Consider the following 21,671-nt stretch of genomic DNA (forward strand, 5'->3'; position numbering starts at 1 on the left):
AATATTGCCTGTTTGGAAGGTTGGATGAAACTATGCAGAAGGTCTGGCATAGGAAAGTCCTCAGCAAATGTTAGCTATTGTTGTAATTTTTTTTTCATCCAAAAGAAAGAGAGTGAAATAAGAGGGAAGGAAAGAAGAGTAAGTGGGAACGATGATGGGCTGGGGGCAAGGAGGGAAGCAGGAGGCAGTGTGGGGCAGCCGAGGGGGCGGGCAGCCTCCACCGCTTCCCAGCATCTATTGCAGACTCCGCTCTCAAACATTTTGTAAGATCCTCCTGTCAAGGTAATGTTTGAAAACTTCAGAGCACAGTGGCAATGGGCCTCCGAGAGAATAATTAACTCGTGTGATTATCTTGTTTGTGGTGCGTTTCCTCTCATGTAAGTCAATAACATCTTGGGATTGGGACACACTGTTTTCCGGACACTGCTGGTCAGTTCCAAAATGGTACATATGGAGGTGGTCCTTCTACTTCTTTTATTTCTGAAATCAGGTAAGACATGGAGATTTTTTCCACTTTAATCAATATATTTTTTCCTAGCAATGTATTAAAAATAGATCCATGATGGTTTCATGTGCAACTTGTTGAATTTAGCTTTTGACTCGTGAGATTCCCAGGTCATGATCTAAGAATGAGGAAATCTTCAAGAAATGTTTTGTTTCCCTCATGGGAATACTGGAGACAAGTGGGCAGAGAAAATAATGCATGACGTTCTCAGTCTAAAAGATGGAGCCCACGTGATGGTTATTTTAGTTAGAAAAAAAAATAGCCCAGATAGCTAACAACCCCAAAAGTTGTTAGTCTCTTTGCCTGGTTCTTAGTTTGGTTAACGTAGACCATTTTTGTTAAGGTGTCGTATTTTTCTGACTTTCAAATGTAAACAATGAAATATCTCTGACCATATTCTTTGACCAGTCTGTGGTTGTGTTGACCTGTTCTCTGTTTGTTATGACTTAAGGAAGGCTTATCCATACATATAAGTTTGCTTCTTATGCCTGGAGAAATCACAGGCATCGATCTGCAGGATGGTGTCCGTACAATAATTCAACAAATCTCCACTGAGTACCTGAGGTAGGCCGGGCACATTTTTATTCATACATGCATATGTGTGTGTCCTTTACTAAGTCCAGCTTATTTAGCGGATACCATAGGTATTGTAGTAGATTTATACCCATTTCATAGATGAGGAAATCTGTCCTTAGGAAAATCACGTTATTTGCCTATTGACCAAACTCCCAGAAACCAGGACTTTAGCCAGGCCTTTCTGAGAAGGAATCTGATGCTTCTTCCCACTTTTTCAACTTTGCTTAAACTTTTGTTAAAATATTCTAAGCATGTCTTTGTAGTTCTTTTTTTTTTGACAGCTTTATTGAGATATAATTCACATACTATACAATTCATCCATTTAAAGCATGCAATCCAAAGGTTTTCAGTATTCAGAGTTATGCACCTATCACAGTACCTTTTAGAACATTTTTATTACCCCCGCAAATAAACTCCACACCGCTTAGCTGTCACCTCCAACCCCTCTTCTCCCCCCTCCCTAACCTCCATCCCCGCCCAGCCCCTGGCGATCACTAATCTACTTTCTGCCTCTGATTTGCCTGTTTTGGACATTTCGTTTTCTTTTTTTTTTTTTTTAACATCTTTATTGGAGTATAATTGCTTTACAGTGGTGTGTTCGTTTCTGCTTTATAACAAAGTGAATCTGTTATACATATACATATGTTCCCATATCTCCTCCCTCCTGCATCTCCCTCCCTCCCACCCTCCCTATCTCACCCCTCCAGGTGGTCACAAAGCACCGAGCTCATCTCCCTGTGCTATGCGGCTGCCTCCCACTAGCTATCTGTCTTACGCTTGGTAGTGTATATATGTCCAGTGGACATTTCTTATAAGTGGAATCATACATTATGTTAGTTGTTCTTCATATAAACAATGTATAGATACTTGATATTCAATTTATAAGCAGCCAGATAAAATTTTACGAGCTGTACTTTAAATCAGAGTCGAATGCATTTGAATTTAGTGGCGCCATCTAAAGAAATATCAAAGAAGAAACAGCAGAAAGTTGCATAAAGAGGTCTTCATGGGAAATGTTTGTGGGGAGTGGCGCAGGGGTGCACACTCTATTTTATTATTATTTTATTTTTTATTTTTTTGTGCACACTCTATTTTAGTCTATGGGAAGCGGGACCTGGAACTCTGGATACAGTGGGACACACCCAAATGTTAGAACAGACTTCTCTGCGGCAGGATTAACATACGTCTTCACCAACCTAGGGGAAAAAAGACTTGCATAAGCTCTTTTTGAAAGGAAGGCCTTTACTCTGTCTTTCCGTGGAAGTGTTCATCTTTCCAGTGCACTGAAATGACCAGGGAGAGGAACAAAAATCTCCTTTTACAGCTGTTCTCAGTGACAGGCGGAAACGCAGTTTGCATTTCACAAACCACAAAGCCTTTTCTTTCAAACACACAAGCACGGCTGTACCTATACACACTACCATGATTTTAAAAAAATACAAACCCACATTATTAATAAAATATACTTGTTTTGGTACCAATATACATCTACATTCAGCATAGAATATAAAAATACTTTTGTTACTAAAACAATTTGTCTAATATTTCTTGGTCAATAAATAAAGTGTATTACACCACATTGTCACATGTTCCCTGGAATTAAAGAAAGAAATTATTGGGGGAAAACTTTTCAAAGTAAAAAGAATAAAATTTATTCTCTTTTGGGATATTTCTTTGGTGTATCAGCTCCTAAGGTGGGTCTCAGCAGCTATATGCTATGAAACATACTAACATAACATAATTAAAGGGTGATAAAAATGGAATTTTTCTTGTTTTGATATCATTTACACCCCGGCCTGCTCTACTTTCTAAGAACTCTTCAAAAGATCTAATTTCAGTCTTTATAGGATATACTTTATAGAGTTCTTGTGTTTGTTTTTAAAGTCACATCCTGATCTATAGAATTTACCAAAGCACAACTCTTCCTGGAAATGAGAGCACCAATTGGGAAAAAAATACAGGATGACGACATGGGTATGGGTCTAAAATATCTATTTCTCTATAATCTCTTGACACATGTATCAAGTGCTTTTTTGGTGTATTAAACAACATCAGTCAACTTCCTATTCAAGGATGGAACCATCCATCCTTCCAGTTTGGAGAATCTCAGGTCGAGGAAGGAAGAGCAGAGGCAGGGAGAGGGTGGGCTCTGCAAACAGCTTTGTCTTAATCTAGGAACGTGCATCGCACCCTTGTGGCGTGTGTGTTTTCAGGTGTTAAGGGATGGCCCTTCTGAGAATGAGGATGTGACCCTTTATGACCCTTCCTACTAGATAATTTTCATCAGTACCCAAACATGCTCTAGAATGTCTCATCTTCAAAAATTCCTGAGAGGACCTAGAGCTGATCACACTAAGTAAATCAGAGACAAATATCCTATGATATACCTTATATGTGGAATCTAAAAAAATGATACAAATGAACTTATTTACAAAACAGAAATAGACTTAAAGACACAGAAAACAAACTTCTGGTTACCAAAGGGGAAAGAGGGGGGAGGGATAAATTAGGAGGTTGGGAGTAACAAATACACACTACTATATATAAAATAGATAACCAACAAGGACCTACTGTATAGCACAGGGAACTCTACTCAATATCTTGTAATAACCTATAATGGAAGAGAATCTAAAAAAGAATATATATGTATAATTGAATCACTTTGCTCTACACCTGAAAGTAACACAACATTGTACATCAACTATATTTCAATAAAAATTTTTTAAAAACTTCTGAGATTTCATATGGCCTCTAGGAAATGCTCCTTTCACAGCCAGATTTCTGCAAAGACTTGTCTTCCCTGCTGTTCCCACCGCCTCTCTTGATCGCTCTTCAACACGCTCACCCTGGCTTTGATCTCCACCCCTCCCCTCAAAGTGGTCAAAGTTGCCAGGTTGCCTAATCCCATTTAGGCAAACTTTAGGAAACTTGGCTGTCTCCATGAAATTAACCTCTTTTAGCCCCTCACCCTATGGAAACGGCTGGTGTTCCATCCCAAAAGGGTAGAGGCTGAGTCTCCAGGCTTGGAGTAGAGCTGCCACAGCTGTCTCAGGCGCCACGTGTCTCAGGAGTACTCTTTGTAGCCTTGCGGTGGGAACATGGCTGAGGCACCCCTGGCCACCCTCTGCAGTAGCAAGGGGGCAGAGCGACCTTCAAACAGACTCTTTGCCTCAGATTTTATGTCCGAGGAAAATCAAGGCCATTGTTTGTCCCAGGCTCTGCTGTTGTTTCCTCAGAAATGCCAGAAAGCTGTCATCATCTTGGCAAAAATGATTTCTCTTTAATAAATAGTGAGGTGTCACTCTAGTAAGTCCAGTATAAAAATGACCATGTATGGTGGTCAAGATTTAGTCCAGCTCTTATTTATTCTCGACATCATCAACTCACCAAAGTTTTTGTATCTTGTGGCGGAGCCATTCAGAGTGTGCTTATCCCATCAGTTTAAGCGACAGTGCCACAACTAAAGTTTGCACTGTAGGAAATCGAATAGTGGCCTCCAGTTTCTACTTATATCCAAGGATGGACAAATCAACATCAAAAGTTGCCCTTGGTTGTCTCTTACTGTTCCATCATGATATGCAATTACTAGCAAACAGATCAAATTTTTTCTTATTTAACGTTTCATACCCATTAACGTAGTAACACGGAAGTTGATAAATAGTTCCAATCTATTAACCTAACAATCCAGTTGATCTTTTAACATAGTGCCATCTATTCATGGAACTGTTTTCCTAATTAAACATTTTTATTCACAGCCGCCCATTCTGCTTCCAATGGAGCAGCCAGTTTTACTTCGTTGATGGAAAGCGAATAGTTTACAAATTCATGAGAATTAAACAATGGTGTTGATGCATTTACCAGTTGTGCCACTTTTATCTTCCAATTGTAGGTCTCGGAGACCCCCTGGATGACTATGTAAATACCCAGGGAGCTTCCCTGTTTAGTCTGACGCGGAAGCAGCTGGTGACAGGAAGCATAGACGAATGTGCAACAAACTGTGAGGAGGAAAGAGATTTCATTTGCAGGTATTTTCTTGGTCACTGCGCCTACGCAGAAATCCTGCTGCTTGAGACGCTATTATGTTGATCACGAGAAATTTGCTCAGGGATTTATCAGCGAAAATAGGATTTAAGAGGAAAGAGGAATTTCATGGGATTGGAGTTTGGAATCTGTATTTGCTCTCTGTATCTGAAACCATACGGTTTCTTGTTAATTAGTGACCCCTTTAGAAAAATGCCCCCAAAGGAAGTTATTTATTTTTACACATGACATCTGCAGCTATTGTTCTGAGCTCTAGTTTCTAACATTATCGTCGATAAATATTTATTGAGGATCATGTGACTAGAAGTGTCCTAGACCCTAAGGAGCCGCAAAGCATTGATACAGTGATCGGTACATGGGGAGATATATATATATATATCTCAGTATATATGATAGATTTTTGTGTAGATACAAAAGCCAGTGCTTGCTCTTTTGAATTTATGGTGTAGTCACAGAAACTGGATAAAATATAAAAATTTAAAAAAAAAACAGCCAATGCGAGACATTGATAAGTGACGTAATCAATACGTGCTCTATGAAGATTCAGAGGAAACAGCAATCCTAAGAGTTGAGATGACCAGGGAAGGCCTGGGGAGGAGGTGGGAACTGAGCTGGGCTTTGAAGGGTGAGATCTTGGTAAATAGTGACCATGCGGGAGGGATTCTAGGCAGAGGGCAGCGCGGCTGGGCACCTGTGAGAGGGACGATGAAAGGACCAAGTCAGCTGAAGCAAAGGTTCACACAGGAGATGGGGCAGGAAAGGAAGCCATGGACGGCTTTGATGCCAGACTCAGCATCCATGCAGGACTGAGGTACAGTGCAGGGAGGTGTGAGGGGAAGGGAGTAGAATGCAGAGACAGGGTCAAGGGGAAGTTACAGGAGTCCATGTGGGCCCTCTCAGGAGTGGGTTTAAAGCACTCAGTTGCTTCTTTCCAGCACAAAGCAAATATTCTGGTACTTCATTAAGAAAACTAGTGAAGAAAGAATAAAGCAGTTGAAACAGAGGGGGGAAAAAGCGCGAAAATTTGCAGGGGGAGAAGGTAAAGGTAGAAGAAAACAAGAGTAGCTACCATGTTGCTGCATCCTTTGACGATACTTCATCGATACAGTGCCAGGTTGAATTGGAAGTAACAAATTCTGAGCTCCTTGATTCACCAAGAGAGTTATCTTTAGTCTCTTCCTTATGAATAAAACTTTGCTTTCCTTAAATAAAGGAAAAGAGTTGTGTTTTCTGGTTCTCTTCTGCAGGGCATTCCAGTATCACAGTAAAGAACAACAATGTGTGATAATGGCTGAAAACAGCAAGTTTTCCCCAGTCCTTAGGATGAGGGATGTCGTTTTATTTGAGAAGAGAAGTACGTACAACGTTTTCTTCCTTCTCCCCATTCCCCTCCCCCTTCCCTCCCCCAGCCCGTTTAATGTCTGTAATTTATCAGACCAGCGAATGGAGGCGCTATGGCGTAGTGAAATTGAATTTGGAGTCAGAAGATTTGGCCACTAACCCACTACGTCAACCTGTATATATGACTTTACCTTTTAAGTTTCATTTCTCTTGGTTTAAAAACGAAGGGATTGGATTTACAAAATCACTTCCACCTCTATGACCCTGAAAATAAGATACTGAAGATTTTATTTTATTTTTAAGGAGAAGAGGGAGAGTCTACAAGTTTCTTATGATCTTGGTGTTTTGTTCTGCAGGGACCACAGTCCTTGGTCTGAAACCTGGAGAAATAGCAAAACTGAGGTGTTTTCAATCTGCAGTAACATTTAAATAGAGAAAATATCCTTATTTTCACTCTTACATGTTCCACTTTTTTTCAGGCATGGTCTGTATTTCCCTTAGACTTTGAAAATGTGCAGAAGTTGCAGTTCCTTTTCCATAGTTTCCTTGAAAACTCTAGATCTTTCGTTGTCTAGGATCACGGGTGGCCTAGATTCCTACGGAAGTTGCATGTCTTCTGAGATGTGTAAAAGTTCATTAAGTCTGTACGAAGATTTAAGTGAATAACGATGCTTTCAAAACTATTTCCTATTCTCTGTTGCTGGCGAGGTAGTAAGACTATTCTGATAACAATTTTGCTCTCCAAATATTCTGTATCAGAGGTGTTGAACTCAACCAGAAACATCCTATCTCACTGATTCTTGACAATGGCTTACAACATTCTAGTTTCCCCACAAAACTCTAAATAAGATTTTGAGAAGTGTTTTTTTAGGTTAGGATTCTATCTACACATTGGTTCATCTTCTTAGGTTTAATTACCTGTGCGTCTGCTATACACACTTCCAGCCCACTGTTTAGCTCTAATCCTTGAGTCTAAAGTGCAGATTCAATCTGAAGTTTATCCGTTGACGTTACTAGTTCTTACAATCCCACTGTTCGTCAGATTTTTAAAAAGGCTGGTGGGATACTCTCTGCAAAATGCTAACATTTAAACATGCCCTTTGTAAATTGTTAACCAGAGGATCATGGGGGTGACCTCTAGGCTTAGTTTGGATAGTTGAAGAGTTGCCTGTTTTCAAGGTGATGGAAAGGAGCAAAAGGTTATATAAACTCTGGCGGGTACATACAAATAAAAGAGAGGTCAAAAGTCAGTCATTTTTTGGTGCTTGTTTCTTTACTGTGGAATATTGACCCACTGTTAAATTACCTGCCAGGGTTTTTCTGGGAATGGTCAGTGTCAAATTAGTTACATCTCTACTTTTGCCACCATGGCCACTGCTGCCCCTTGGGTCTAAGCCGCCATCATCACTGGCTGTACCACCACAGCGGCTGGTCTGTAACTTCCCTGCTTCAAACCTTTAGTGCCCTAGAAGACAGTCGAAATACCCACCAGTTGCTGCAGGGCCCTGTATTATTTAAGCCTACCTCATGTGCGGGGCTTACATCTGCCCCCGCTCCAGCAGGGCAAGCACACACCTCTTCGCCCTGGACCCTCCTCTGTTCTTCCAGCTCCTTCTCATCTCCCAGATTTCAGCTCAAGCATCACCTCCTTTGAAAAGTCTCCCCTGACCCTTGGCCTCCAAAGTACCTTGAGTTTACCTTTTTGATAAGTGTAATATATCTACTATAATAATATATCTCAATGAAGATATATCTGTCATCTTTATATAGAGCGTTGGGTTTAAAGCAGTAGCTGCTGTAGGTGTGTTAGAAGTCTTTTCCCCAGATAATTGATTGATTAATTTAAAAACTTGGCTAAAGTGGGGAATCGTAAAAGATGACACAAATATACCTTAAATATTTTATATTTTCACCGAAAACAGAAGCTTACATTGGCACCTTTTGATGTAAAGCAGAGGCTTTTTTTCTTTGAACCTGGGGCCACCAACAGGAGTTATCTGGTACATTTCTTGCATAAACCACACTCTAGTGACTTGTCTACGATAAGTAGTGTCCTCTTCAAACTCGTATCAACTATATGAATGGATTGCTCTCAGTGGATATGATGACAATTTTTAAAACTATTCAACTCGAGTCCTGCTACCTGCAGGACAGGCCAATAAATCAAGAGATGATTTGCTGGGACAAGGAATAGAGACTTTATTCAGAAAGGCAGCCAACCAAGAAGATGGTGGACTAGTGTCCCAAAGAACCATCTTCCCTGATTAGAATTCAGGCTTCTTTTATACTAAAAGGGGAGGTTGGGCTGAGGTTGGTTGCTGCAGACTTCTTGGTGTAGGAATCCTTTGCTCTTGCAGCTGGCCACATAAGTCCTGTCACAATGTTCCTATAAACCTCCAACGAGATAAGTGTTATTCTCTGTTCTGCAACCTTTGGTCTCTATATGAATGGGAAAGTGTTCTACCTTTAGAGGTCAGAGCCTTGAGAATGGGCTATCCTATGTATTTCAGGTTATAGGCAACATTCTTAACTTGTAGCAAAAGCAACAGAATACAAAAGTGAAAGACACAGATCCAATATGGAATCAGATTTGTTCTTCCCTACTACACCACGGGTTCCATTTCTCTTTTTTTAGCCTGTTCCATCCGCACTACTCTTTCCTGCTGAGAGTTTGTAATGGAACAAGAGGCAACAAAGCATTGTGCAGAGATGCGTGTTGACCTTATTCCAGCCTTACAGATTTGTTGCAGGGATTATGATGAATAAATGTAAGGAAGCTGGCACTGAGCCCTGCACTTGGCACGTACTCAATCAACAATAGCTATTGTTTGGGATTGACATATGTACACTCACATGTATAAAATAGATAACTAATAAGAACCTGCTGTATAAAAAGATAAATAAAATAAAATTCAAAAAAAAATACTATTCAACTCTTTCAAATCCTTGAAACCATTCAACTTAATTTTTTTAAAAAGCTCCATTTTTCCCCCCATTCATTTCTCAGTTTAGATCATCTGTAATCAAATAGAGCTGTATAAAAAGTTTTGGAAATAAAAGCAACTGATTCTTGGTAAGCATATAACCAAACTGGTAGGAACACAGTGGGTGGGCACACCCGAAAGTGGCCTGCCAGCCGCAGATGCCCACCCTGCCACAAGTGGGCCATAGGTGGGCACCTGGCATCGTGTTTAAAGGCAGGATGGGGCCCACTGGGCAACCGGTGCGTTGGTTAAGTGGAGGCTGGTTGCGAGCATCTTCTGTAAACATTGAAAGTAGACCACAGTCATATCACCTGTTTGACACTTTTTTCATATTTAAAATACTACTGGGACCTTCCAAAAGTAGAAGTGGCTTGGATCTCTTTCAACCTCTGAAAACCTGCTGCCCACCTTGTGAAGAAGCCCCCATCCCCTTTCCCATCCACTTTCTCATGATGCTATTTATTTTCTCTGTTACATGTGTCACCACAAGGTTGTCTATTTCACAATCTGTGTTCTTGATTACTTTCTGTAACCGGCCCCCATGACTCCACTGGAATGTAAGCTCCACGAGGGCAGGGCCTGTGCGGTTCCTACTCTTGGTGTTTCCAGCATCCCCAGCACCCAGCATCTGCCCGGCACAGGGAGGGGCGGTAGTTTTGAGTAAAGGAAGCAATGCCCCACGTGGCTTAGTTAACTGTAACTCTTAGATGTAAAAGACTGTCTTTTTAGATAGCGGGCAATGGCGTCCTTTCTCTCAATGTGTTCAAGTAGTGCAGGGCTTCTTCATGATTCTTCTTGTTGTGAAAGGGTTTGACCACTGTTTGGACTTCCTTACAGTGTACCTTTCAGAGTGCAAGACTGGAACTGGGAAGAATTACAGGGGGACCATGGCCAAAACAAAGAGTGGTGTCGCCTGTCAAAAATGGAGTGACAATTCTCCGCACGTACCCAAGTAAGACTTTCTCTTTCGTCTCCATGTTCACCTCTTATACTCAGAGTGATTCCATTATTTCTGACTCAAACCAGATCATGTGACTAGCAGGTATGGGGAGAAACTTCTTGATGCTGGGGCAGAACCGTTCGATTATTTATGGAATAAAAGCAGACAATGGCTGCTTTCCATTCATTCTTACATATATGCTTTTCTGGAAGACTGAGAACAATACAAAAGAACTATAAAACCATGAATTCTAGGCTGAATCTGAGAAAAGACCAAAGATGACTATGCTTAGAAGTGAATTAGTCTAAATCAAATATACCATGTGTTCACCTCAACATTGTGAAAAACAGATTATCTTGCAACTTGCCTATTATTTATTTTAGTGTCATCCTTTTGGGGCTTTGCCCAATATGGTATTAGGTGGATTAAGTTCTCATTAACAATGCTTATCAAGTGGGAATTTAGTGTCTATGACCCTTCCCCCTCACCTACCCAAACAAATTGCCTTTATGCATCCCTATGAGATGGGCAGGTCTCATATTTCCAGCACATTAAGGCTTATTGAGGTTAAAATGATTAAACCAAATGGCCAAATCATGGAATGTCAAGGGCCTTAGAGATAATATAGGCCGTCTTTACCCCAGCAGATGAGGAAACTGAGATCCTGGGAGGACCAAATCTACCAAACACAGGTACATAGAAGAACCAGAAACAAGAGCTACCATTTCAGATTTCAAGTCTTAGTTTTTGTTTTTGTTTTTAATTTATTTTTGGCTGCATCGGGTCTTAGTCAAGGCACGCGGGATCCTTGTTGAGGCATGCGGGATCTTTCGTTGAGGTGCACGGGCTTCTCTCTGGTTGTGGCATGTGGGTTTTTTCTCTTCTCTAGTTGTGGCGGGCAGGCTCCAGGGCTCTGTAGTTGTGGCGCACAGGCTTATTTGCCCCACAGCATGTGGGATCTTAGTTCCCTAACCAGGGATCGAACCTGCATCCACTGCATTGCAAGGCAGATTCTTTACCACTGGATCACCAGGGGAGTCCCAAGTCTTAGGTTTTTAATCTAATTTCTTAGGTTTTTAATCTAATTTCTTATCGCTATATAGCAACTCATCTCTGAAAATGAGCTTCACTCCATCCTCCCAGTCTCCCATTAATTCTGGATGCATCTCAGAGAGGATGTAGAATTTGGCATCAGACAGATCTGACTTTAAACCCTTGAGATACTACTTATGAACTGCTCAAGCTTAGGCAAGATTTGATTTGTTTCACATGGCTGTGCCTCAGTTTTCTCATCTGTAAAATGGGGATAATAACACCTTCCTGAGAGGGATTTTTATTAAGACTACATTAGAGAATGCATAGAGAAATTTTAGTGTAATACCTCGTGCAGAGTTCACACAGATAAAAGGGTGTTAACTTCTATTACTTTTACAGAGAGAAGGGCAACTGACAAAAGCAGGTGTTAGGAATGCATCGTGAATTTGGCAGGCTTCTGAGGGCTTTGTATTTCTACTGTGCATAAAGACACTTTGGCTCTACTTCCAGGACTTGGCTGTCCACATAGTAATAATAGTAATATTAGCTACTCTACTGAAGCAGGCTATCAGCAGAGATACTGAGAATTGGGTGACACGAACGCTCTAGCACATAGCCGAAATGCATTTGGATGACGCCACCTCGAATCACAGACGGGAAAGAGAGGGTGTCTTATCCTGCCTTGCTGATGACATGCTGATCTTAAAAATATAGTCAAAGTGGTTCTTTTTCATCCTCCACAGCTTTTCACCTGAAAAGTATCCTTTAGCGGGATTGGATGAGAACTACTGCAGGAACCCAGACAATGATAAGAAGGGACCTTGGTGTTACACCACAGATCCAGGCACGAGATATGACTACTGCGACATTCCTCAATGTGAAGGTCAGGGATGGCTCTAGAAAATGCTTTCCTATCTGCCCTTCGTCTGTGGAGTAATTTGCTGTAAATCAATGTTCTACAGGGATATTAATAATCAATCAGTGCTGTGTTTGACAGAATCAAGTAACACATGACCTCTTGGAAAGGCCCAATTTTGCACATTTTCCGTGATTGATCTAAATTATTTTTATTAAAATGTACTTCAACAGGGACTAATATAAAACTAGATATAAACTCTAGATGCAAACTTCTTATGCTTAAAGCTCTGACACAGTATAAAGCCAAAAACATATTTGCAATTAAATCATTAAAATAAAATCACAAAATCAATACAATTCAAATACACAATATTAATTTAACACGGTAGACTTTGTTGTTTCATTGAAACCAAGCAATGAACCCGTTTTTAAGTCAGGATTCTATCGTTTTAATGGACCAATCAATTTAATAGTGCACCTCAAAAGTCAATGCTGAAGATTTAAAACATCCTATTGAAAAATGTTCGTTTCACATTTCCTGCTCTATTTATTGGTGCAATGGGGGCATGAACAAGGGTGAGATATGTGTAACCACATGGATAGTGTATGTACCACGTGAAGCCTCACTTCCCCATCACTTTTCCTATTCCAACCATGGGGATCCTTTACCTGTACACTCTGTTATGCGGTCATTTGGCCCTTCACTGACATGAGAGCATCATTTTTGCATCAAGTCTGCTTCTGTTTTCCTTATTACCACATTGTTCCCACGTGAGGTCATGAACACGAGCAGGAACCCTAGCACTAAAATCCTGAGAGGGTGCTGGCTTATTTGGCAGTTATCCACATGACCAGAATAATTTCATAGAAATTTTTAAAGACCGCTATTTGAATGGGGACCCCAAATATCAAAAGATTCTAGTAGAGAACTTACAGACTCCTGAGATTATGTTCAACCTCTCCCCCACCCCCTTCCCACCCACCAAGGACCACACATCCCACTTTGAAGACATGGCATCATGGAGTTTCTGGATTTGGTCAAGACTGTAATAGTTGAGAAGGTATTAACCAAAATATACTAATTTTCCCATTTGAAAAAGAGAATGACGTTATAGATTGTATTAGAAAGTTAAGCCTTTATTGCCAGTTTTGTTGCCAAGTGATTGTGGGAAAAGTACCTCGAACAAGCGGCAAAGGTATTAGACATGTCTAGTGGAATTCTAGTTTTTACTCCGTTTTGCTTCGTCCATTTCAGTTTCTTTCTTCCTTTCCTTCTTGTCCGTTCTGCCCAGATGAATGTATGCATTGCAGTGGAGAACATTACGAGGGCAAAATTTCCAAGACCGTGTCTGGACTTGATTGCCAGGCGTGGGACTCTCAGAGCCCCCATGCTCATGGATACATTCCTGCCAAGTAAGTCTCACCGGGGGTGGAATTAGATGTTTATGACTCTGCAGCGTTATGGGTAATTTAATGTTATTTAGGTATTTTAGCATTCCTCAAAAAGTGAACATACCTGATGTTTTTGAATTTCAAAGTTTGAATCTTCCCACATGACTGCAAATGAAGGATACATTCTTACTACTCAAAATGTGGTCCATGGTAGAGTGATATCATCTGAGAGTTTGTTAGAAATGCAGAATCTCAGACCCACTGAATCTGAATTTGCCTTATAACCAGATTCCCGGCTACTTCGTAGGCGCATTAAAATTTAAGAGGGGCTTCCCTGGTAGCGCAGTGGTTGAGAGTCCGCCTGCCAATGCAGGGGACGTGGGTACGTGCCCCGGTCCGGGAACATCCCACATGCCGCGGAGCGGCTGGGCCCGTGAGCCATGGCCGCTGAGCCTGCGCGTCCGGAGCCTGTGTTCCGCAACGGGAGAGGCCACAACAGTGAGAGGTCCGCGTACCGCAAAAAAAAAAAAAATTTAAGAAAAACAGATACATCTCACTTGTGTATTTTCCAAATATTTCCCTCTTCTCTTTCTTCCTTTCCTTTTCCTTCATAGTGATGAGAGTCAAGGCTTCCTAGCCTATGATCTGTGGATGGGCTTTAGGGCTTTGTGGACCCCTCAACATTTTATGTGTATTTATATCAGTACATTTTTCTGGGGTTGAGGATTCCTAACTTTCACTCGCTTCTCAAAGGGGATCATGAATCTATAATAGAAATAAGAGTCTCTGATCTAGAAAATAATGATTAGTTCTACAGTACAATGTTCTACATCTTCTAATTAACTGTACTTAATTGTACGCATTAATTGTACTTAAAACACCTCCCTCTCTGTAGCTGCTTCGGTCTTTCTCTTCTTTCTAGGACTACTATAGGATTATAACGGGGCTTATAAAAACATATAGGCAAAGAGACTAAGTCACATATTTCAGTGTAGAAAACAGCTCCACTGAATTTCTGTACCTTCTATTCCAAATAGCTATCTTAAAACACAGCTGTTTGCATTTTCCTTTCCCTATTGTATTCCAAAGAAGAAATACAGTTAAGCCTCAAGGCTCAGAATTGGGTAAATTTACTTTCAGGAAAGCAATCCTGCAAGAGGATTGCTTAAGCCGCTGCTGGTTGCTCTGTCCATCCTGACTAAGCATTTGCGGTCTCAGGAAGGGACGTGAAATGAGCCCAGAGGGGCACGAGGCGTGGCGTGCAACTCGCAGCCTCAGTCACTGGGTCCCTGTGGTTGAGGGGACTCTCTGGCCTGCACACGGGAGCATAGCTTATCCACCTCAGTTTCTATAAGCTTAAAGGCTAGCAGGACCAGAACCGGGTAGATCAGGAGGACAATTCCCTTAAACTATGAAGGCACCAACTTCTCAGCTGTACTGTTTACTAGATGACTATCTCTAGCCAGTAAGTACTTTGTGTTTTAAAAATTGCTATTATTTGCAGCTGAATAATTGGAGTTGGCTTACGTCGGTTTTACAGATGGCCAAAATGATAAAGTTGATCCCATTCTATGACTTTTGCACATGTAAACTGTTAGAAAAACAATCCTTAGAATACTCGGCTAATCTTTCTTATGAGATTGTCGTCACATTGAGGATAACCTTCACCCAGTCACCTCCTTGGCTGCCTCGCTGTGCCTAGCACACAGCAGGTGCTCAATATTTGCTCATTTGAAATGATTCTCATCCGTGGATGTAAATGTTCAGTGCTGTTAAAATCTTTCTTGCACGTTCAGATTTCCAAACAAGAATCTGAAGATGAATTACTGTCGTAACCCTGATGGGGAGCCCCGCCCATGGTGTTTCACCACCGATCCCAGCAAACGCTGGGAATTCTGTGACATCCCGAGATGTAGTAAGTATGCTCAAACCCAGTCCTCAGGGATCTTCACCTGTCCCTCTCTTGGTAACAAGAGTGCCATGCCTGAAAATTGCCCTATAAATTCCGTGGGATGTGATTACTCTTTTAGAACAATTTATTGGTTACTATAGGTAATTGATCAGAGTATCTAGTTACTATGGGGTTTTTTTGGTCCCGTAACATAGACTTCTGCCTTTTTTGAGTACAGATGAATGTAGGCTTTTGGGAGCCATCTCTGACCCTTATGGTTCTCTAGCGCTAAAGGCAAATCAGACCCATGCCTTCTGGTACATGGATTTCATTATCAACCAGAGTTCTTTTTAATTGTAAGCACAGAGGTGTCTCTGGATGTCCAGTTTTTCAGTATGTTCAGCTTGGGAGGGAGCAACAGGAGAAGAGAGGTCGGGAGAGAAGATGAAATGGTAGACCTCGCAGGAATGGGTTGGAGAAAACAATTTTATAATATTTTCCTTCTATGAGAATTTGAAGCAAGGCGCTGAACAAGGGCATCTGAGACCGTTAAGGAGGACTTAGCAGGCCGTGAGGGCCGGCTTCCTGTTCTTCGCTCTGAAGGTCACCCTTCGGGACGCTGAGGTGCCTCGGTACCCTCCTTCCTGACGAGCAGCAGTTTCTCTTTCTGTCATCTTCTTTTTTTTCTTGAGACTTTTTTAATTGAAGTATAGTTGATTTACAATATTGTGTTAGTTTTGGGTGTACAGCAAAGTGATTTGGTTATAGATATATATATATATATATATATATATATATATATATATATATATACATATATACATATATATATATATTCTTTTTCACCCGATTCTTTTCCATTATAGTTTATTACAAGATATTGAATATAGTTCCATGTGCTATACAGTAAATTTTTATTTACCTGTTTTATATATGGCAGTGTGTCTTAAGAATTTCTTGACTTCTCACTGCATACCCTTTTCCTTGGAGACACTATTTTCTTTCTTCCCACGGACTCTGTTGTTTGGCTTTGCGGAATATTGGGGGTCATCCAGTTATGTTTACTTAATGAATACTTTATTTTTCATAAAGGAAGTTGGATTGTTGGTACACATGCAGATTTGGGGTGGGATGTGACACATGTTGATCCTTACCTTGTGTGATGAGCTGAGAATATAGAGAAAACAGAATATAGAAAGCAGCATCTATTCCAAGGGTCTTGTCCCTGGAGGAGTTCCTCATGAGATGGTCTTGGAAACATCGATTCTACCACATCAACTTCTTCTGAAAAATGATAAAAAATTTTCACATGCCAATATCTGGGAGGATGAGTGGAAAAGAAGACAGGCTGACGCTCCCTGCATCCATCCATTCCCCCATAATATCCATCTGTGAATCCTTTGCTTAAAAAACATTCATTGTCATGTATTTTTCCCATTTAAGCAACACCGCCACCATCTTCTGGGCCAACATATCAGTGTCTGAAGGGAAGAGGCGAAAACTATAGAGGGACAGTGGCTGTCACCGTATCTGGGCACACCTGTCAACGCTGGGGTGAGCAGACACCCCACAAGCACAACAGGACCCCAGAAAACTTTCCCTGCAGGTAAGTCTGCTCCGGTCTCTTCCCAGGCAGCTGGATGGAAAGTGAAATCCCATTGGCTTTGCCTTGGAGTCAGTGACAATAGAAACCTAGGCTTACAGCATTTGGGAATGAAAACTGTCCAAGTCACATGCAAGGGAAGTGAAATTTAGCGCTGATTCTCCTAGAACACTGGTTCTCAAAATGTGGTTTCCCAGGCCAGCGGCAGCAGCATTATCAGGAAATTTGTTAGAAACGCAAATTCTTGGACCCTATCGTAGATCTACTAAATCAGTAACCTCGGAGTGGGTTTCAGCAACATTTTGACGTTTGTACTAAATGTACAGTAAGGCTTGAGAACATTTAAATTCCAGGGCCATGCTATATGCTTTTGGAGGCAAAGCAGTGTAGAAAATACCCATTGTGTTTCCAGCATAGAGCACAGCGCCCAAAGCCATGGGAAAAGACTGATTTTGCTCCATTAGACATAGCCCAGGAATATATCTCAATCATTCACCCAAGAGAAGCATCTGTGCCATAATTCTCTGGAATCCTGCTCTGCTTAAGTTCCCACCCATTATCCAGTTTGTATAATTCTAGAGAATTAGCTGGATACATAGCCAGCATCACTATTAACAAGCATGTGTGCACTTTGTTATATCTTTAGCCTTTTTGGAAAACCAAACTCACAGTCGCTTCTTTTTCAGAAATTTGGAAGAAAACTATTGTCGTAACCCTGATGGAGAAACAGGTCCATGGTGCTATACAACCAACAGTGAAGTGAGGTGGGAATACTGCACGATACCATCCTGTGAGCCCTCTCCATTATCCACGGAACGTTTGGATGCCCCAGGTAAGCAAGGGCAATGAGAGCTTCCTGAGAGCTCCAATGCACTCTGTATTTTTCTACTCCAGGAGTAGCACAATACGCAGTAGCTTTGTTTACGGTTTCATTGTGTTGTGGTCAGAGAACACGCCTTATGATTTCATTTATTTTCAATGTGTTGAGGCTTGTTTTGTGGTTCAGAATGAGGTCCTCTTGGTGACTGTTTCACATGCAGAATCTGGCTTCTGCTATTGTTCTACAAAAGCCAATTAGGTCAAGTTGGTTAGTATTGTGTAGCTCTTCTGAATCCTTACTAATTTTCTGTCTCCTGTTCTATTGCTTACTGAGAAATGAATGGTGACGTTTCCAGCTTCAGCTGTTCGTTTCAGTTTTGTGTTTGCTTTATATATTCTGGAGCTCTTTGTCAGGCACAGACACACTTAGGATTGTTGTCTTTTTGAAGAAATGACCCCTTTATCATTATGTAATATCTCTCCTTATCTCTAGAAATAGTCCTTGTTCTAAAATCTACTTTTGCTGAAATGAATACAGCCATAAGAGCTCTATTTTTACTAGCATTTGGATGATATATCTTTTTTTTTTTTTTTTTGCGGTACGCGGGCCTCTCACTGTTGTGGCCTCTCCCGTTGCGGAGCACAGGCTCCAGACACGCAGGCTCAGCAGCCATGGCTCATGGGCCCAGCTGCTCCGTGGCATGTGGGATCTTCCTGGACCGGGGCACGAACCCGCGTCCCCTGAATCGGCAGGTGGACTCTCAACCACTGCGCCACCAGGGAAGCCCGATATAACTTTTTTTTTCCTCAGTCTTTTAATTGAGATGTTTAGACTGTTTGCATTTAATGTAATTGTTAACCTGGTTGGATTTAAATCTACCATCAAATTAGTTATTTCTACTTGTCCTATGTGAATTTTGTTCCTTTTTTCATCTTTCTCTGCCTTTGCATTAATTGAGTATTTTGTATTGCCTCATTACCACTGATTTTAGTATTTTTTAATGTTTACAATATACATCATTAACTCCTCATATTCCACCTACGAATAATATTATTTTACTTGATGTATAATGTAAGAACCTTACAACATTGTACTATTTCCTCCCTCCCGAAATATTGTGCTATTGTTCTCAAAGAGTTTACTTCTATTATGTTAGAAATCTCACAATAAATTGATACTATTTTTGCCCTGAACAGTCATGTTTTAAAGCAATTATAAATTTAAAAAATCTTTTATATTTACTTTCATTTATTTATTTCTACCATTTCTGCTGTGCTTCGTTTCTTTTTGTTTCCATCTGATGTCGTGTTCTTCCTGTAAAAAACTTAACCTTTACCATTTCTTGTAATACAAGTCTGTTGATGATGAAGTCTTTCAGCATTTGTACGTCAGAAAGAGTCTTTATATTGCCTTCAACTTAAAAAAATAATTTTTGTTGGGTATAGAATTCTGGGTGGACAATTGTTTTCCCCTTTTACCACTTTAAAGATGTTACTCTATTATCTTCTGTTCTGAGTAGTTTCTGATGGAAATCTTATCTGTGTTCCTCTGTATCTAATATTTCTTTTTTCTCTGGTTGCCTTTAAGACTTTCTCTCATCTTCAGTTTTCAGCAGTTGATTACGGTGTATCTAAGTCAGTCTGTTTGTTTTTTTACTTATTTATTTATGGTATTTATCCTGCTTGAAGTTCTCTGAGCTTCTGGTGTTTGCTGATTGTTGGTTTTCATTAGTTTTGTAAAATTCTCAGCCATTACTGCTCAAATATTTCTTTTCCCTGCTCGCTCGCTCTCTCTCTCTCTGTTTTCCTGTTTGGGACTTCAATCACCCAAATATTAGACCATTTCATATTGCCTCATACCTCTTATATGCTTGTTCTACTTTTTTCCCCCCCAGTTTTTTTCTCTTTCTCTTTGTATGTCAGTTTAATATTTATCAATCTATTTTCAAGTTCACTGATACTTTCCTCAGTTGTGTTTAATCTCTTGATCAGTCCATTGAAGGAATTTTTCATCTCTGATAACATGGTTTTTATTTCTAGTGTTTGCATTTTCTTCTTCTTTTTTTTTTTAAAAAAAAAGAGTTTCCACCTCTGCTGAAATTCTTCACCTATCCATGCATATTGTAGTATGGTACTACAAGATCCTTCAACATATTAATCACAGTTACCTTATAATCTCAATCAGATAGTCTCCACACCTCTGTCTGGCTCTGAGTCATCACTGAGTCTGGCACTGTTGATTGTTCATCACTCAACAGTGGCTTAATTTTTCCTTTTTTTTTGGTGTGTCTTGTAATTTTTAATCAAATGCTGGATATATATGTAGAGGAACAATAACTCTTGAAGCAAATATTATTTACACTTTGAAATGGGCACCCTTCTTCTTTTATCAGTATGTTATGTGGATAATTGAATTGATACAATTAACAGATAAAAGGAATTTGAGTTTCCTTGTTGCTGCTTTTACCTTAAGTGAACCACAGGTTTCAAATCCCTGCAGTGATGGGGTGCAATCACTTTGTGCTTGGAGTAGGGTCTGGGGTGCTGAAGAGTCTTCTCAGTATTCCTAATCCCTTCTCAATTGTTAGCAATCACTGCATGCCTGCACCACAGACGTGGGTCATGCCACACTTCTAACCTGACCCTTGTGATAGACTACTGTTTCTTGTTACTCACTGCTAAGATTTTGGTGGAGGTAGGCGTTCTCTATCTTCCTGGTTTACCCTCAGCCTTAGATAGACTCTGTGCACCTGGGCTTTGAAGGTAACGTTTTTCAGTATTCTTGCCCCTTCTTCCCATGGAGCTAAACTCTAACTTGTATGTGGGGTGAGTCTTGGGCGGAAGAGTAGCAGACTTCTGTTTTGTGTTGGTGAAGTATCCTGGCACAAGAGAATTTTCTGCCCCTCCTCCAGGGTAATAAGATTTTCGTCCTACACCTCCCCGAGAGGCAGTGGATCTTTGCCTTGGTCCTGGGTGCAGGACCATTTCCTGCCCCACTCCCCAGCAGCTTGAGGTTTTGGCTTTGTATAAGCAAAGAGTCTTGGGGAATGCACAAGGTTTTCATGTCTTCCTCACTGTCACCCTGTCGTCACCGGCAGCCTACACCAATGAATGTGTCTCTTTCTGGAGACCTGCCCAGTTGTTCTCATGATCTCCCAATGGAGATCCATAGAAGAGAGCCTGCACACAAGTGCAATGTCCAGTTATAAGCACTCTGCCCTGCTTATTTTTTTCTGAGTTTTAAATTAAATATTTACCGAAAAGTTAGGTCCTTAAAGTTTTAGAATGTTATGGATCTATTGTCTTCTTTGCATGTCCATCTGCCTGCCAATATGTAAAAAGAGAAGAGTGTTAATTCCCAGAGACGACTATTCTGTTTGTTTAATAAATTATTTCACATATTTCTCTGTTCTAGTCATTATTTACTGATTTCTTCTATTTCAATTTCAGCACCACCTGAACAAACTCCTGTAGCCCAGGACTGCTACCAGGGTAATGGGCAGAGTTATCGAGGGACATCATCCACTACTATCACAGGAAGGAAATGTCAATCTTGGTCATCAATGTTTCCACACCGGCACCAGAAGACCCCAGGAAACTACCCAAATGCGTACGTCTTTGATTTTTAACCATTAGAGGAGCAACAGCCAACTTAAATTCCTGTTAAAAGGGCCATGCTTTAAACA

General features: G+C 40.7%; 1 protein-coding gene across 1 annotated transcript in view; it reads left to right on the top strand.

Annotated features, from left to right (window-relative positions):
- Nucleotides 1-360: 360 nt before the first annotated feature.
- LOC132436800 (plasminogen) overlaps nt 361-21,671 on the top strand; it is a 45,258-nt gene continuing 23,947 nt past the window's right edge. The window contains exons 1-10 of the mRNA XM_060029678.1: nt 361-490; nt 4,971-5,106; nt 6,370-6,476; nt 10,285-10,399; nt 12,166-12,305; nt 13,573-13,693; nt 15,469-15,587; nt 17,007-17,169; nt 17,853-17,998; nt 21,436-21,595. Of these exons, the coding sequence (XP_059885661.1) occupies nt 442-490; nt 4,971-5,106; nt 6,370-6,476; nt 10,285-10,399; nt 12,166-12,305; nt 13,573-13,693; nt 15,469-15,587; nt 17,007-17,169; nt 17,853-17,998; nt 21,436-21,595 (1,256 nt within the window). The 5' untranslated portion in view covers nt 361-441. The remainder of the gene's footprint in view (nt 491-4,970; nt 5,107-6,369; nt 6,477-10,284; nt 10,400-12,165; nt 12,306-13,572; nt 13,694-15,468; nt 15,588-17,006; nt 17,170-17,852; nt 17,999-21,435; nt 21,596-21,671) is intronic.

Source organism: Delphinus delphis, chromosome 14, assembly GCF_949987515.2.
Source record: "Delphinus delphis chromosome 14, mDelDel1.2, whole genome shotgun sequence".
Lineage (NCBI taxonomy): Eukaryota > Metazoa > Chordata > Mammalia > Artiodactyla > Delphinidae > Delphinus > Delphinus delphis.